Source organism: Trichogramma pretiosum, unplaced genomic scaffold (assembly GCF_000599845.2).
Source record: "Trichogramma pretiosum strain Unisexual culture from Peru unplaced genomic scaffold, Tpre_2.0 scaffold54, whole genome shotgun sequence".
NCBI lineage: Eukaryota > Metazoa > Arthropoda > Insecta > Hymenoptera > Trichogrammatidae > Trichogramma > Trichogramma pretiosum.
In genome coordinates this window covers 1,003,873-1,023,370 of record NW_019641628.1, presented here as the reverse complement: position 1 = coordinate 1,023,370, position 19,498 = coordinate 1,003,873, and the positions used below count along the sequence as shown (strand labels likewise).

The 19,498-nt window shown below is 38.8% G+C and overlaps 1 protein-coding gene across 2 annotated transcripts in view; it reads left to right on the top strand.

Annotated features, from left to right (window-relative positions):
* Positions 1–614: 614 nt before the first annotated feature.
* Positions 615–19,498, top strand: part of LOC106654338 (inositol-trisphosphate 3-kinase B) — a 42,366-nt gene continuing 23,482 nt past the window's right edge. For both annotated transcript variants that reach the window (XM_014374151.2, XM_014374150.2), the window contains exons 1-4: positions 615–998; positions 6,734–7,314; positions 16,979–17,381; positions 17,447–17,765. In XM_014374151.2, coding sequence (XP_014229637.1) covers positions 6,879–7,314; positions 16,979–17,381; positions 17,447–17,765 — 1,158 coding nt within the window. In that variant the 5' untranslated portion in view covers positions 615–998; positions 6,734–6,878. The remainder of the gene's footprint in view (positions 999–6,733; positions 7,315–16,978; positions 17,382–17,446; positions 17,766–19,498) is intronic.

Genomic DNA, 19,498 nt, shown 5'->3' with positions numbered 1-19,498 from the left:
GCGCTAATATTGAAACTCTTGCCATTTCTTCCCTAATTGATATTTTGATCTCAAATTTTACCAAAAACTTCCTTATACTATATATTTTAGTGCTGTGAAGTTTATATTTTGAATTTCGAAATTTCGTCACTCAACTTTTTAATCCGAAGTTAAGAATTCATGAATTCGCGTTTTTTATGTTCAAAAAATCATATCTTCGGTTCTAATAAACTTTTCGACACCTGCTTGACGCTATTTTCTTCCTTTTGAGTGCTAGAATATGCTGTTAAAATTTCATCAAAAAATATTTACTACAAAAAAAGTTACAGCGAGTTGAACTCGAAAAAATGAGAAATTCATTATACCGCGATTTTCATGAAAATCGCGTTTTTCTCCATGACGCTGAAATTTTAGAGTAAAATAAATTTCATATTCGGATTCAGCGACGAAAAATACGTAAGGAATCATGTCGTTTAGCCACTCCCCTCTCCGTGGTCGGTCAACCCTGTTTTTTGGGTAACCTCCCGCTCGCCTATTATACTCTATATACCACTATCCGTGTCGATGTGTGTATATATGTATTCGCACACTTGGTACGGTGCGCCGCGCGCGGGACGATCAGTCGGTGGCTCGTCGTTCGGTCGATCACATCGCCGCCTCGTTGTAAATCATCATTATTGATTATTATTACCAAGTAGTGCAACACGCGGGTGAATATTGTGCGCAGCGCGAATCATTATCGTGTGTATACGTTCTGTGCGGTCATCGTGCCACCCTCGATACACCGAGGCCCTACAAGAGATATAGAGTTCGATACGCATCGGTATCATTTTTCTCGCTTTGCCGCATGATCGAAGAAAGAGATGTGGAAAGGGCTTGAAAAGTTCGTCTTCTATGTGGCAGTATAGCGCATCGCTGAGATAGATTTCTCATTGCTATCCGCGCGATCTCCTTTTTCTGCCGTCAACGAGTCGCGCGAGATGGATGTCAGTCGGTCTATCTGCGCACTCTTTATCGAGGTAATGTAGTATAAACTCACATTATACGTGCACGCGTGCGTCTATAATATAATGTAATGCGCGTCTAGGCATGAATACAAACATTAGGCTAGCAACGCGCTATACAGCGCGCGATATTTACCATAACAAACGCGGAAAGAAATGCCGTCTGCTCGCTCGAGATTTACATCTATATGTAGATGTTGGCTGCACGAGTGACGTTGCACGCAGCTGTATTTGTATTTACATGAAAAAAGTCGCAGTGCACTCGGTGTATTGTAATTGTCGATCGAGTATCTGTACAGCAAGGAAAACAGATGCGAACGATAAGGATGGGAGAGCACCGACCCCGATTTGTTTTCCGATTCGGATCTCGCCACGAGTTTAGATAAACGAACCCGACGGACACCGACATCGCAGTATTTTGATTTTTTTGTTGTTGTTGACACACAATTAGACGCGCAATATTATGACGGATCGTTCGCGCGTGCACGATAAAATAAGCTACGCAATAACCCGTGTAAACTGGGCAAAATTAACCATAGCATTATATTCTCGCAACGATATCCTGTGACAGATACGCACAAGTGTATAGATAGACGAAAAGCCCGCGTAATCGATCGTGGCCGATCAATCGCGCAAAATATTTACCCGCACGTGTGCGATTAGACGGCGATTAGAGAGAGAGCTCAATAATCGCGTCCTTCGATCGCTTCGCGTCGCGCAGCTGTCACAATTATTACGTTGTGTACCTGTATATAACGCGCGTTACATTGGCGCGCGCGTGCCGATCGGTTTATTTGGACAGCTTTGCTGCTCGACGATCGATCGATCGATCGATCGATCGATGCCTCTATATATTTTTTATTATTAGAAGTTACACACGCACACACACACGATTGTGTTTCCCGCGTGCACAACGAGTCACAAATATAGAATACAGTCGTTTCCATTGATCTCCATCGTCGTCGTATCGGGGAAGCGGAGAAGCAGCTTGGATTTTCCGCATCGCGCATCGCGGCGGCGGAAGAGCCGGATGAACGCGCGCGCGCGCGTAAGGATATCGTAATTACATCGCATGGTCGCGCATTCGTAAAATTAAAATGTGCCGTATACATCTGTATATCCGCCGTGATGTATGCAGGACATACGTATAACGCAGGTATATAATGCGCTGCTGCCTCGCGGCCTCTCTCGCGAGCGAAATGCTCTGTTAGTGAGAAAGAGAGAGAACACAGCCGACGGTACTCGACATTGACCCGATTCGCGCGGCGCGCGTTATAAGTCGTATATATATACGCAGACAGACGCGGACGCACATACGCTCGTTTTTCAATTCATTGCCGTCTGTGCCTTTTTTTTTTGTTTTTCACTATGCCCTCTCTTTTATTCCTTTTTTTATCTTTCCTTCTGTCATACGTACGCACATGTATCGCCTATAGCGAATATAATACGCGTCGTTGTTGCTCCGAAGTTTTTTGACGCACTTCTCGCTCGGTTATAATATGGAGATCATACAGGATGCGCGAATTCATGTTTTATTTTACCGTAAACGTAGCGACGATATGTCTATCGTACGGAGCTGCTGCGAATCAATCGGAGCTCTTATCGTCCCGTGAAATGTTAGTCCGTAGTCTCGTATACGATATGTTGTAGGATACAAACATACGGCAGCGGCACGTTAAATATCTCGTTCACCAATTTCGCAGCGATAATCTACGCTCGCAGCTTCCTGCGTCATATACACACATCTCTCTCCCGTTCCAAATTTTTTTTAATTTATACCTTTTTATTCCCCTCCGTGTGAACCTGTATGTGGGCAGGATGTGTGTGCGTATAACTCGTACACGTCGAAAAGCCGGTGCGTAAAGAGCTTATTCTCTCTCGCTGTGCCGACGATGACGCGCGAGTCAATTACAGCTATTTGTCACTTCCGTGTATAATCCGAGGCACTTATCGCGCGTAAAAATGAATTATTTTACATTATGAAGTATCATAAGTGTACATGACGAAATCTTGTTGGCCTAGATCGACGCCAGCTTTGATATTATGAATTAAAATCCTCGCGCGAACGTTAAATCCAATATGTTGTATATATGGCAAACCGCAACTATTTCATCTGTTCGTGAACGCGAATTAGCTGCAGCTCACTTAATAAATTGTGCAGGACTCGATTTTTATTACTTCGAGGCAGTTTTTCGACTCGAACCGATTTAAAATTCCGGACAACGACCAATCGAAAACTTACCGATGAATTAGATCTTATAGCGATTTTATAGCGCGATTGAAGCAGCGAATCGTCCTCAAACTCGTATAATGTCATATACGAGCAAATCGAAACTTTTGTAGAGGCTGGAAATCCCACCGCACCTGTCATTATGGAAATTTGTCGTTTAGCTCAGCTGCAGGGCTATATAGTAGCAGATATGACACACGCTCATTAGCCAAGTATATATTACGCATCTTTACAAAAGATTCAAATGCATTTAAAGCTTCGCGTATTCATATTACCAACGATAAGAATATCATTACGATGTATGTCACGCGGCTGTTTCTCTCCGTACCTCGAACATAGTATAATAATGTTTTCTCGAACTTTTGCCGCGCGCCTTTAAAACTCTGCGGGTCCGATTATGTGCTTTTATATATAGTAGTAGCGGCGCAATTCATGCGATGCACACGAGCTGCACTATATAGTGGCGCGACGCGTAGTATAGTGGCACGAGAGAGATAGGTAATATAGTAGCAGAATAAAACGCCGCGCGCGCACACACATATACATACGATTATGTAGGCCCCCGTGTGCAGCAAAAGCAGCATTATAAAGCCGGTCAGTATATATATACGTAAAGCGGCTCTCTTTTCTCTCTCTCTCACTCGACGACGACTCGTCTTTCTCAATTCTCGCATGTGGACTCTGACGCACGCCTCTATACGTTGTGACGTCAATGCGCTCTGCTGCCTCTCTCGATGCGCCACTATACCTACTCTTATGGCTTATAATACCGCGCGCGCGCGCGAGAGCTGCTACGATACACGATTATATGTGTGTATATACGGGTTAAAAAACTTGCGAGCTCGCAGGACGACAGCACAAAAAAAAAGAAGAAGAAGCTACATTACACGTACGTTACACATATTCGCACTGAATTAACACGCATTTGTGCGCGCGATATCCCCCTCGTACATTTCTCGCGGAGCTGCGAATCTCTCTTTATTATGCTCGTTCGACGCTTATATCTTTCGGAATCGACTCGATTTGCATCGAGACGACGATGGCGATGATAGCTGCGAGATTCTTTTCGGTACACCTGCCGCAATGAACGATGGTAAACGATATATCGTGCGGGTAGCTATACGAGCGTTGGATCGATACGCTTCGAGGTCGTATCAACAGCTCGTTCGCGTGCATTTTCTCGAGCGAAAACTACACGAAAAACATTTTTTTAGAACCCTTACACACGGAGAGAGAGAGAGAGAAAATGTCAAACGATGTTTTTTCCCCGAAATTTGAGTCGCGTTGCAGAATGCGTGCTGCAGTATAGTCGTGCACGAATCAATTTATTATTTGGCACGAATCCCATTTTTATGTAGGACAAAAAATATTTATCCGATCTCGCGCATCGTCTACACGTACACAGATATAAACATCGGTTTCCGCGCGTTTTTATCCGCATCCACATGCACACACACGAATATGTAAATATATCCGGAAAATGAATTGGGTCGAGGCGCGTCAAAAGTCATCATCGTTTCTCGAATTGTGATGATGATGATGTTATAGTCTCCGGGCCGGGCCGCCAGCTCGTGTGTAATATTTTCGCAGAGATCTCGATCGAAAATACATTATTTTCACTGTTGTTGTGACACGCCGCGTCGATTTGGTTTTATTATCGTATAACTTTGTGTTGTTTCTTTCTCGTCCGTTTGATCTCGAAAAGACGAGCCGCGCCGCGCATCTCGTGCGGCACACGCGCACAAAAATCGCGCGCCGCCTTCGACGATCCTTACATCATGAATTTACATAAAAGTTTTTTTTTTTTTACTTTTTCATTTTGATATACGTCTTCGTCATGGCTCTCGCGATTCATTTCGTAATTCGACGTAACGTCGATCAATTCGGAGATGATGCGTACGTTGCGGATGAACACAGCAGCTGCAATTTTTTGGACATTTACGCAGTTCGCCTGCGCGCGCGAAGTTTCTTCTAACTTCAAAAACTGTACAAGCCGGCACGTATTTTTTGCTACTCTCCCTCCCTACCTCTCTCTGGCTTCATTTTTACACCTGCGTCAAAAAAATTTTTACGAGCTTTTGGGTAATTTATTTCCTACGAACTACGAATTTGTTTATATATACACGTATACGTATATATATATTTCACGGCTGCCGTTGACGCAAGTAAAATGTTTATGGACTTTTTTGATACTGCATATAATGAATATTAAGTGCGCGCTTCAAATTCTTTCTTGAAAAAAAAAAAGAGACGTAATATCGCTATGAGAAAATGGCGAGAATACGCGAGCTTTTGCCGCGGACGCGCGAATTGTTGCACCGATCGCGCACAGCTTCTTCTTCTCTCGTATATTTTAGTGCATTTTTTCCTTGAAATTTTTCGCCGAAGCCGAAGAAGATGAAGAAGCCGCGCGTGTAGCAGCGCACAGATTTCCTCCGCGAGTGAGATCATCATCGCGCGTCTCTCGTATTTATTGCTGCAGTGTACGATACAATTCATTCTTTGTTCGCGACCATAAACGGAAAGAATCGACATTTTTTGCATACGATATAAGATTCGCGATTCGGAAGTGCGTATCGTGTGCATCGTAGCACGCGGAAGGAAGTGTTTCCAGGAGATAGGCGGCGATCCCCGGACGTCGTCGCTGCGCCGTACTTGATAATGTAGCATCATTATATACTTACTGGAATCGTGGTTCAACGGAATCGATAGGAGGCGTTTGATAAAACAATTTTTTTCATGCGTTTATAGTGCAGTTTCTGAAAAGTCTGTGACCGATAGGGAGATAACGATGCGTTTCCATTTTAACATTAAATTTTTTTCACGCTCGCATAATCAAAACAAATTGTATCGACGATAATAGAACAAAAAGCGATAAGTTTACGATCTCTTTACCGCAAGTAGCATTGTTAATCGAAATGAATTAAACAACTTTTTTTTTCATCGTCATCGTTCGATGCAGTACGTAGCGAAACGATCCCGCGGGAAACACAGAAGCAAAAGCAAAAAACTAATTATAAATTAATCAAAGGACGACATTGATCTTTACATTATATTGCGAGAAACATCGCAGCAGCTGCTGCTGCTACTGCTGCACCGGTGTGACATAAAAAAACGGCGTAACATCGCGGAAATGTTTGTTCCTTCGCGTGCGCTAGCTGCTGCCGGTGGCCGAGAATGGCTATTATAAGTCATGAATAATTAGCAACGCGCGCGCCAGGCTATAAAGAGTAAATATTTTCTCAACGATCATATTTCAGTGATAAATCACACAAATTGCGGAGAAAAACATTATACCTACATGTATCGAGAGAGGCTCGAGCTGCCATACACGCGCGCGCCAAGTTCCATTACACGATTCTGTATTACATGTTTATGATTCACGTTTCGATTCGCATTATATATAGGCTATTGTACTGCGCACATGTACGATATAAATACATGCATACCCACACCCACGTAGTGTGGTGTAATCGTCGAGTCGAGGAAAAATAACAAAAATTGTTTCTTACGTGCACAGGTTGCGGTTGTGCAGCAGCATCATACGCAGTTGCCACCGTCGTCGCTGCCATCGCACCACAAATGACAGGCCGTAGCCCCGCGGTAAGAAAAAAAGAAGACGATTCCCTGGCTTCTTGCAACAACGACTCTACCGATCGGAGAAGATGCACTCGAAAAACGAGGAGACCGAGGCGGAGAGCGCCGAGCGCTACGACGAGTTCGGCTACCCGCGGCAGCAGCAAGACGCCGCCGCCTCCTGCGCGAGACGCCTCTCGGTCCAGTCGTCGCGCTCCCAGTCCAACAAGAGCCCGCTGCCGCTGACGAGCAGCGACGAGGGCATCGAGTCGGACGCCAGCGATCTGCGATCTAGCAGCGGCGGCGGGGGTGGCGGTGGCAAACGCCGTGGCTCGCGTTGCTGGAGCTTCGACTCGAGCGCGACCAGCGCGAGCTCCATGAGCGGCGGCAGCAGCGTGGCCGAGGACGAGGCGATGATCCTCCTGCTCGAGCAGCAGCACAGCGACGAGCCGTCGCCCAAGAGCAAGGTCGTACGCTGCTGCAGCAGCGACAGCGCCGTACTCAGCGACGACGATCAATCCAAAGGTTTGTTTTTGTTTTTCGTAGTTTTTGAATCTCATTGCCGATTTGCAGAATCGAAATTCAACCAACAAGAAAAAAGATAAAGTTCCAGTTTAGTTGGTTTGGTTATTTAATATACATTGTACATAAAGTCTCCAAAAGTAAAATTTCAGGGTTCTCCTTTCTTATTTTTTTTATCGTTTTTTTTTAGGTTTAATATTTTTTCAGTTTAATACTTTACCTTTGATCTTTGAAAAAGAATACTGTCATTGGTTTCAATTTTTTTTTCAATTCCCAAAAACTAAATATTTATACCATAAATCTTTCCACGACATAATTATATCATATAATCAGTATTTTGTTTTGAATTTAATTCGGTTGAAGTTAAAATTAAACTTTATCAACCCAAAGTTTTCCCTTAATACCAAGAAAAGTTTTAAAACCTTAGAAAGTCCGTTTTTATGCAATACCATTAGATGCATATTACATGTGTAAATAACTTATAATATTCTGTAAACGCCTACAATTTTATTTTCTGCGGTCTCGCGGGTCTCTTCCCATCTAGCATTTATTATTCATGGTAAAAATAATGTCATAGTAAATTTATAAATAAAATTGTTGATTTGATGTTTTGCTTTTGTAAATACGACTTTTAAATGAAAAATTTTTTTTCATTAAAAATTGTAGCAGTATAACAAATTAGTGGTTGCATTAAAAATTTTCGAACTAGTTTCATTGGATTGAAAACATAACATTTGGACTAACCTTGGGTCAATCTTATCGTATAACCATGTTTGTTATCTATCAAAATAAAAATGGCTCCCATCAATGTTACATCCAATAAAATAATTAAATGAACAAATAATCAAACGATATTGATAAAAAATTCAAATGAAATAAATCGTAAATTAAGGTAATGGCGTTACCGCAGATCCAAGTGTTGTCTCTTTCCTATACTATAACTAAATTTAAGTTAAAAGTATTCGAGCATGATAAATTGTTAAATAAAAAAGCAATTTCCAAATTATTTTTCTATTCCATTTAATCGTGTATAAAATCTACATAAAATACAAATAGTGTTGAAGACAGAGAAAAAAAAGCTATAGCACGGTGTAAAGAGACCTGAAAGCTGCTGCATATGATACAGAAGTTTTGATTATCTGAAAACAATAGTTGAAATTAAATTCTTAAAAATATTGATAGCGCTCACTAGTAAGTTAGTAGTACTGGGAGAGGGTGGTGGGCACAAATAGTGTTTTTAATGATAAAAAAAGTCTTACGCTGCTGTAGGTTTCAAAATTTAATTCTATAGTTGGTCCTGCAGTTAGAACGAAAGGCTTTTTCGATCTCATCATTATTAATGCTGAGCGAAGCGAAGTCTCTTATCCTTTCAGCTCGGTACTTTTTAACCTATTTTGTGTCAACGGTTCCTGGAAAACGGCGTTACGAAATGGTCTGAAATTTACTAGGGTGGTTGAGGGCGGTCAGCTGAAGGTCTGATTGCCACATTCCGTCGACCTGGTGCACCAGGTCGCCGATCTGGCCCCTGTGAAAACTTCTTCGAGAATTTTCGTTATTATTAGGTTGTGCTGAATGTGTAAAAAGTGTCAAACCACATTCCGTCGACCTGGTGCAGCAGGTCGCTGATCTGGCCCACGTGAAACCTTCATCGAGAATTTTCGTTATTTTCGGATCGTAGTGACTGATTGTAAAGTGTAGAACCGGATTCTGTCGACCTGGTGCACCAGGTCACCGATCTGGCCCCTGTAAAAACTTCTTCGAGAATTTTCGTTATTTTTGGGTTGTACTGACTGGTTAAAATGATACTAAATCATTTAATTTTTACAATACCTGTACAAAAACCCCAATTTAATCATGTTCCAACGCTTATTTATATTTGCAGAACAAAAATATTATATTTTTCAACGGGTGCAGTAATGGCTTTTTAAAAAAATGAGCGATGATGGCACGAGCTGAAAGAGAATTTTCAGCTCATCCAATTTTTAAATCATTGAAAAAGCTAACACATCTAACACATTTAACCTTTAGAGGGCTGGGATTTCAGAGGTCATATCAACATCCAAAACATCTAACATATCTGAAAGAGGGTGAATGTGCTTGGCCACCATCCAATTTTCGGCCAATCAGAGATATCATTCAAATAAATAGAAATATATGCAAAATTTTGAAGCAATAAAATATTTTTTCAATTCTACAACTGTTATTGTTTCAGAGAAAATTCTTAGTACCCTTGAAAATTATTAAATCAACGTGCTGGCATAGCCGACACTCGTGTCTTTTTCCGCACACTCGTGCCCAAAAACGCTATTTGCGCACTAAAAAATGTGCGAAAATAGTTATTTATGTAACAAGTGCCCAAAAAGCTGGGCACGTGTTGCATACAAAATTTTATGCAATAGTAGGCGAAAAATACGTTCATTAAAATAAAGCGTTTTACCGCACACCCGTGTCCAAAATGGGGCATTTTACCGCACACAAGTGTCCAAAAACGCTTTTGGCGCACTAAAAAATGTGCGAAAAAAGACATTTTTCGTCATACTATTGCATAAATAACTATTATGCAATTGTAAAGCGAAAAATCCCCTTTTGGGCACACTTTTTAGTGCACAAAAAGCGTTTTTGGACACTGTTAAGCGGTAAAATTTCTGATATTTTGTGAGATATCATGCTCGTTATTTGTGCACTTTTTGCATAGTATTTCATAAAATGTCGTATGCAGCAAGTGCCAAGCTTTTTCCCCAGAAATTGCGTGAAACAGTTCTCTTCTCGTGCAAGCGTAACCGGCACTCGTACTCACAAAATGGTTCCCCCCCACTTTCCCGACTCCGCTTTCACGACAACCATTTTCACGACAAGTATTTTTCCCGACAATCGAAAATCCCGAATCCAATTTCACGAAAACCATTTTCCCGAATAAAATTTCCCGACAACCATTTTCACAAGTATTTCAAATTTTGTACATATGATGATGGCCCTAGCTTATGTTCCCGTAGACGATGTGTTGCCAACATTTAAAGCTTTTAAAAAAGAAGCTCCAAGTGCACTGAAGACTGTCTTCAATTACTTCTCCGAATACTATGTTATTGGCATTCCAGCAGTTCAAGGAAGACGTCCTAAGAAAGCTACACCTCCACGTTCTCCTATACAGTTATGGAATCAGTATGATGCTGTGCTAGCAGGGACTCATAAAACAAATAACGTTAGTGAAGGATGGCACAATCGCTTTGGGTTAATTGTCGGCAAACACCATCCAGACTTGTACAGTGCACTGAGGGAGTTCCAAAAATAACAGGCCTATGTGGAGATATGCATCGCAGAGTTAGGATTAGGACGCTCTATAAAAAGAGCACCAAAACTAAAATGGATTGCTCAGCATGAAACTATCTTCGACAGAGAAATATCTTCGTTCATTGGCTCACACTATAAATCTCTGATAGATACTTTCATTTTTTAAGTTAATAAATTTGTTATTACATATTCATTGTCATTATTCTTTATGATCGACGTCGGAAAGAATACTTGTCGTGAAAATGGTTGTCGTGAAAGTGGAGTCGGGAAAGTGGGAGGTAACACACAAAATAACCCATTCGTATAACTACTCATATCTTCATCGTTTGCATATTGTTCATAAGAATATCAATAATATAATATAATTTTAATTAATGATAATTAATATATTATTAATTATATTGTTAATTATATTATTAATTAATAATAATTAACGGAAATAATCCTGCGTATGCATCTGAATGAAAAATCAAGGCAACAGTCCTGTCAGCAACTAGGTTGTAATATTGAATTTAAATTTTATATTTGCTCAGCATTCTGCAACTGGGGTTGCCATACTAGTAAATAATAACATCTTCTGTACGTTCTGTGAATGAATTTGACCATTCATTCCAAAACTTAAATGAAATAATAACTAACTTATTGAATTATATTAATAAAATTAATGATCGTAATTTCAAAATTACTTTGTAATACATTACAAAAATCCTCGCTCATGATTTTTAAAAGTTGACTAGGAATACAAACGAAAATAATAGCACACATAGTTATAAAAAATACTAGCAACATTTTAGCTGCTCCTATGAAATCTGTTTCCACTAAGATTATCATCTACATGCATGAAAATATGTAAAAGGTTAAACAATACAAATCTATTAAACAATTTAAAACATACCGCAGTAGCTGTCAAGATAGCCAAACTAAAACAAGCAGTTAAAATAACGAACATCAAAAGGGTACTCATTTCTTGTACAATACCAAAGAAACTAAAATTTAAAAATTAAATCAAATGATTTTTGGAATTTATAAAGGTAAAGCTCTTCAAGAGTCCATTTTTTCTATCGTAATAGAAATGTATCGAAATATATCGTAATAGAAATACGTACGAAATAGAAATCGTATTAGGATGTGTGGTATCACTTGGAATTATCACGGCAATTATTTTATCATAAAAATATCCAACACATCAAGTGGAGTCAAAGTTAAAGTAATAACATTATTTCTGTACATAAAATAGCAATGGTCGAGGGTGAACTTCTTTTAGCTCTGTGTATAATTAATTGCCAGAGGAATCGCGAGGCGCGCTCCTCAATTTAAAATTGAAACAGAATTGGAAAAAATGGATTTTCAATAAGCTTTATGAGTTCCAATTAAACACCGCGTTTGTCAAAAAAGAATTGGATTCAATATATATAACATTGAACACAACTCAATTGCAGTATTTAGTTTAACTCACTCGATGCAAACTTGATGCGTATGAACGAAATCTTTGAGTTGTTCGTAAATCCAAATGTTGGCATTTTTTACATTAATCACCATTTTGCAGTTGTATTCTTCACTTATTCTTCTGAAATTGTATCTAGAATATAAATTGTCTATATTTATCAAAATAAAAAATGTTTTATTAATTAAATTAAAAAAGTTTTTTTTTTATATTATTGCGTACTGTAAACATCGAATTTCGACTATAATATACATGACAGCACAACATTAGAAATGATTCATAGCACCTATTAATAAACCATACATAAATAAACCAAAAACTTGAGCTGTCAAAATATGATAAAAGTATTCATTTTCATCGCCAAAAAATTCTGTATGAAAAGGAAAGGTTTTTTCATAAGTCTGATTGCCTGGAAGAACCCAAGTTAAAAAGGTTGGAATAGCCACTGGAGCTACGCCAAGACTAATAGAAGTATTGACCCTAAAAAATGTCTCAATGAATAAATCGGCTCAACATACCGGTAAAATGTATTGCTGACCTGTTTGAAAAGTAGAAAAATAATATTCCCTTCTGGCTAGTTTTGTCATCATTTCTTTAACCTCCTCTGTATTATCAAACCACATTTGAGCCATCAATATTACGCTCCTATATATTTTATTTTGATTTTAAATAGAAATGATAAACATATCTTATTGTTCGAATTGAAAATAAACTTGAAAAAAATTATTTACATTTTTTTTAGATCTTATCATAAACAGATAACAAAACATCATTAATATTTCACCAACTAGTTGAATTATTATTTCAACTAAAGTGATGCCTTTAATCCCATTTTCTTTTTCTTGGGCGAGTCTCAGTACCTAAACACATAGTGATTATTACTAATGTAGTTTAAAAAGTGTCATAAATACATACCGTGACGACTAGTGAAATAATTAGTAATGAACATAGCGTTAGGTTACCAAGTATTTGGACCGTTTTATTTTGGAGAGGGTATAGAAAAGAAATCTTCATAATCCTTACGGTCCAACAAAAATGATCATCCCATACTTTTTTAGCCATTTGAATATTTTCATTAAAACCAGCATCTACTGTAGGATCCATCTTTACGTGAGACAATACAACAATGTGGAAAAATTCCAATACAAAGCCAAATTTTCCTTGCCTAATTTAAGCTTATATACAAATTTTTTAATCGATATAATGCATTATAATGTCTTAGAGTTTAAATTTTTAATGTATCTCAAGCTTACACTTGAAAAATATCAAGTACTATTTTTTTCCATATGCGTGTTCATTAAAATTGATGAAACCCCCATTTAATATACATAAAAAAAATTTTAAATAACATTCTAGCATTACCACCTACTTTTTCAACGCCTTGTTTATGTTAAAAAAATGAGGTTTCCAATACTGAATAAGTTCCGAGGTGGATTTTTTGATTCATCTATTTATTTTTCATTACTGAAATAAAATTATTATTAAAAAGTTCATCATTTAAATGAATCTATTTATCGGAAACTTTTGTATGCATCAAATCAAGAAATGAAAATAAAAAGAATCTTAAAGTGAGGGGAAGAGTTACCAGAAATCTATTGTCTCAGTTCTATACTATAATTAAATTAAAGTTACATGAACATGATAATAAGGTATTTCCAAATCAGTTTTTACATTACTTTCGCTATCTCATTATTTTATTTAATCAGACCACAATAGCCAAATCAATAGGCAGTCATTTTTTTCAATTTTGTTTATTTGCAATCTGTCTTGATACAGACAACTATCAAATACATTCATCAATAATGGAGAGATCATAGTTCTAATAATCATGTGTTAAAGTTTGTTAAACGACAAAAAATTCTTATCAAATAGCTCAAGAGCTAGATAAAGGAAAAGTCAGATAATGAAAAGTTTAATTATACGATACATTTCTTCACAAATATTTATATTTCTTCAGCCTTAAGTTGTTGAAATTTACGTTTCGAAGCTCCATTGCGAGGGTATTTGGATGATTTTTAATCTTTTTTCGTATTTATTTGTAAGATTCTTGATTTTCTCGGCAACCATTAGAATTTTCGAGTCCTTTTCGATTGGTGACAAACTATGACGCATTCACCAGACACCGCTGAGCTTAGATCGAAATAGTTTTATGATGTCGACATTGCCCTTGCACGTCGTACTACAATAGTTGGATACCTAAAGTCCGGATTGGCTTAAGAATTGTTTTGTAGAAAGACAGTATAAATAACATTTTTAAGGTATACAATACATCGGACAAAAAATAGTTATTTCACATTCAAAGGATAAACAAGAAAAAAAATTATAGTGAATTATATAGAGATCTGAAGGCTGCTGCGTATGATATAGAAGATTTGATTATCTGAAATCAATATTAATATAAATTAAAATCTTAAATTAAAAATTTAGCTGTTAGTTGTAGAATAGGATTTAATAGAAGATTTTAGCGAGGACAAGTAATTTTTTTAACCGTAAAAAATGCCTTACAGTGCTGCAGGTTTCAAAATTTAATTCTATAGTTGGACCAGCAGTAAGTACAAAAGGATTTTTAGTTCTTATCATTAAAAATAATAACATCTTCCGTACCTTCGACGAATAAATTTGACCATTCATACTACAACTTAAATAAAGACAATAACTAAATTATTGGAATTATGTTAACAAATATTAATAGATTTACTTTTAAAATTACCTTGTATTGTAAAAATCCTCACTAAAAATTTTTAAAAGTTGACTCGGAATACAAATAAAAATAATAGAACATATAGTTATGCAAAAAGCAAACAACATTTTTACTCCTTTTACAAAATCTGTTTCCACCACAATTACCATCTATATTCATGAAATTATTCGAATAATTAAACAATTCAAATTGATAAAAAAAACTTCAAACATACCGTGGTAGCTGTTAAAATGATAGAACCACCACAACAAATTAAAATAACGAACATCAGAGGCGTACTCATTTCTTTTGTAATACTATAGAGACTGAAATATAAAAACTTAATAGTAAAAAATTTTTAATGAATTTTAAATTTCATTACCATATTCCACTTACTCGATGCAAATTTGATGCGTTTGAACAAAATTCTTGAGTTGTTGGCAAATCCATATGTTAGCTTCTTTTTCATCAATTTCCATTTGGCGGTTGTATGCTTCACTCATTCTTTCAAAGCTGTATCTGAAATATTAATGTCTGCATTCATCGACATGTTTTTTGTTTTTTAAACTAAATTTAAAAAGTTTTTCCGGCTATTTATTACATACTGTAAACACCAAATTTCGACTACAATATCCGTTATAACAGTGCATTGTAAATGGTTTATAGCACTTATTACTAAACCAAACGTTAATAAAGAAAAAAGTTGAAAAGCAAAAATGTAATAAAAGTATTCGTCTTCATCGACGAACATTTCCGTGTGAAGAGGTAGAGTTTTTGCATAAGTCTGATTGCCTGGTAGTGCCCAAGTTAAAAAGGTTGGAATACTTATTGGAGACATGCCATAACTAAAAAGTAACACAAGTATTGCACCTACAAGTACAATATTGACCTTAAGAATATCTCAATGGAAATAAATTCAACATTAACTGGTAAACTGTATTGCTGACCTGTTTGAAAAGTAGCTAAGTAATATGCTTTTTTAGTCCATACCTTCATCATTTCTTGAATTTCCTCTGTATTAGAAAACCACATTCGAGACATTAACATTATGCTCCTATAAATCTTATTTTTATTTGAAATAGAAAATATGCATTATTATTCATTGCCAAAATTAAAATCAGATTCGGAATAAATGATTTACATTTTTTTTAGATCCTATCATAAATAAATAACAAAACGCAATGCACACTTCAGCGATTAACTGAATTATTATTTCGACTATAATTATGACTTCATTTCCGTTTTCTTTGAAGAAATTCAGCACCTAAATGAATAGTAATTATTACTAATGTAGTTTGCAAAGTCTTATAAGTACATACCGTGACGACTATTAAAAAAGTCAGTATTGAACATAGCGTAAGGTTACCAAATATTTGGACCGTTTTATTTTGAAGAGGGTATAGAAAAGAAATCTTCATAGTCACGACAGTCCAATAAAAATTTTCTTCCCACATTTTTTTAGCTGCTTCAAAATTTTTGTCACAATCAGGATCCATTGTGAGATCCATTTTAGTTCAAGACAATTGTGTCAACGCGGTGAAATTAAAATACTAATTAAAGTTTTTCGTACCTAATTTAAGCTTGCATAAAAATTTTTCGATCGATATGATGCTTTATAATTTCTTTGAAAACTTGTTCAACGGCAGTAGACATCATTAAATTTTTAGAGCATCATCAAGCTTGAACTTAAAACATAAGCCGAGCTGTGATAAACAATATTATTTTTTCACGAGTTTTAAAAAAATGATGAAACTGTTACAACGCTGTCTATAGACATTTAAAAACAAATCTATTGGCACGTGCTATATCTGTCTAATATACGGACGTGTTTGTTTATTACTATGGACTAAAACCTTATAAGCTTATTTTTACCAGATCTTTAGAAAAATATTTGAAAATCAGGCTAAAATAGTAAAAAATTAGTAAAGTTGTAGCGTTAATTCCTTAAGATAATATTAAAATTACTAATGGAAAAGGTGCGTCGCAAAATTTCCTTTTATATTAGTCCGCATCGACGAAACAATTCGACGCCTTAATGTGTCTAGAGAAAATGAACGAAAATCTATTATTTTTTACCATAGAACATACATACATTTTTCTCATTTTTCATGACTATTTAAAGGGCTTTACGGTAACGAATATGAAAATTTGAGTTTCTTATTTCTCGATGAATACAGTATCAATTCAATTTATTTTCAACGATAAACTGCATTTGAATTCAAACGATTTATAATTTCTCGATTTTTCACGAGCAGGCGAGAACGACAGCAGCGGGGCTTCCGCAGCGGCCGCGTCGCCGACGACGACGTCCTCGTCGAGCTGTCCCCGATCGGCGGGCCGCTACTGGCGCACCCCGAGCGTCGTCGTGTCGGATTACTCCGACTACTCGTACCTGGAGGAGAGATTCGAGCGCAGCGACGACAGCGAGCTCGACCGCGTCGATTGCTGCGGCGGTGGTAATGGAGGTCCAGCTGGCTGCTCGCGCGCCAGCAGCTGCTCCTATCTCAACATCGACGACGACGACGACCGAGACGATGATTTCTTCGACGATACGAGCGGATTCGAGATCACCACTGCCGCTGGACTATCGGCAAGAGGTGTTACGACCCGACGTCGAAGACACTCGGACTCGTGCTGTCTGCGTCCGACTTGGACCAGGTGAGTCAACGCACTATACGTAAATATAATCAAGTAATAATAATAATTCAATTTAATGCGCTCAGAAGCAACAGCCATCAAGCCGGTGGTGCTGCAGCTGGCGTCAACTCCGGCCGACGCAACTCTTGCCTAGCTACCTCGTCGAGGCTGGCCCCGAACGACTCCGGTAGCGACCAGCCGGACGGAGTCTGCGATCCTACGCTCGCGGCAGGGCCTAATTACGAGGAGGAGGTGGTCGCAGGGACCGCTCCGGATCTCGAGCTGCTCTGTCCACCGCCGCAGCGCAAGATATCCGACTGCTCGACCCTGTCGAGCCTCAGCGGCGACGACGAGTCCGCCGACTTCGGTCAACTGGTGGCGGCCGCCGGACACAAACGATCACAGGTGAGTGACGTAATTTATAAATCGTTCGCGCGCTAGCTCGCCAGAGAGTAATTGAAGTTGCGTATTTTAATTATTTCGCGCTATCTGACGATGTAAAACTGCAACTGTGTGTCGGGCCGAGTGCGCGCCTGCAGTTGCATCGTACGCAGCTGCGAATCCGTTATCGGTAACGCAGATAACTCCTCGCAGCGAGCCGATTATTATCTCGAGCGTACATCGACCAGATCGGCAGCTCTATGAATTTCTGTGTATCGGCGTACATCAGCGTTTAACATACGGCATCGAGTCGACTGCGAAAGGATTTAAAAAAAAAAAACGACGAGGCAGCGAGGGTAGGCCTGCTTTTTCACGATCGACAGCGATAACGATCTCATTCGAACGTGTGTAAACGCACAATTATTCAAGAATCTTTCCTACGATTGGCTGCGTCTACGTATCGAACATTTCGAGTGTGATTCGTTTGTCGTATTTATACTGAGCTACGATATTTATTTGACGAAATTGTGTTGAAAATACTCGATGCGATGGCCTAATGACGAAAATTTTAATTATTAAATTAAAACACGTTACAATCAAATGACTTGTTTTTGACGACCGTGTTCTGACACAATTCTTCCAACTATATTAAAAATATCGATCAAATATCGATCAAAATACTACTTTGAGTCTCTACCACTAGGTGGCGAGTAGCTTTATTTTTAAAAATCTGCAAGTGGCAAAGTCAACATAATTGTATAAGTCGAAGTCCAGTTTTGATAAACACTATCCCAAATCCCAAGCAGTGTGATGTTGAAGAATTACTAAATTATATGTGATAAATACAACTTCAAGCCTCTACCGCTAGATGACGACTAACTTTAAGTCTGTAAATCTGCAAGTGGTAAAGTTAGAATATAAGTCAAAGCACTTGTGTGTGTTCTTTGAATTAATGTTGTATTTTTAGACTGACACAGGACGCATTACATCAGTTTACGCTTGAGCGCTGCTGTTATCGAACAATACGCTATTAGCCACTTCTATTTGTACAAGTTCGGTAAACAATCGAAATCGGCGATGGAGTCTGCGTTATCTTGCAACAACGTTCGACAGCTGCTCAAATCTCTCCTTCGCTCACGTGTCTATACTTATCTGAACAGAAACAATGCGCGAATCAGCCGTCGACTGTTGTTTCAAGGCTACACTGTCTTTCCGATGTTTATCCTTACACCCGAAGACGATAAATCCACCTTCAACGGCTGTCGTCGGCTCAGTCGAAAAAAAGAAACGCTCGCCATGGCGCGAACCGTCCTCCTCGTCGTTTTACTGTACTTTACTTGCGCGCCGACTCTCGGTGCCGAGAGCCCGGGCATCTTCGGTCGTCTCGTCGCGGGCCTCGGAAACATCGTCGCCGACGCGATCGGCGGCCTCGACTTCGCCCGCCAGTCGGCCGAGTACGCGGCCAAGGAGGTGCGCGACAGCACGCCGCGCGACGGCCAGCAGTACGATTACGTGGTGGTCGGCGCCGGTAGCGCCGGTGCCACCTTGGCCTCGCGTCTCAGCGAGGAGCCGGCCACGCGGGTGCTGCTCGTGGAGGCCGGTGGACACGAGCGTCTGCTGATGGACGTGCCGGGACTGGCGCCTCTGCTGGCCTTCGACTCGAGCACCCACTGGGATTATTATACCGAGCCGTCGACGGAGTACTGCCTGGGTATGAACAATCGACAGTGCAAGCTGCCGATCGGTCGAGTCTTGGG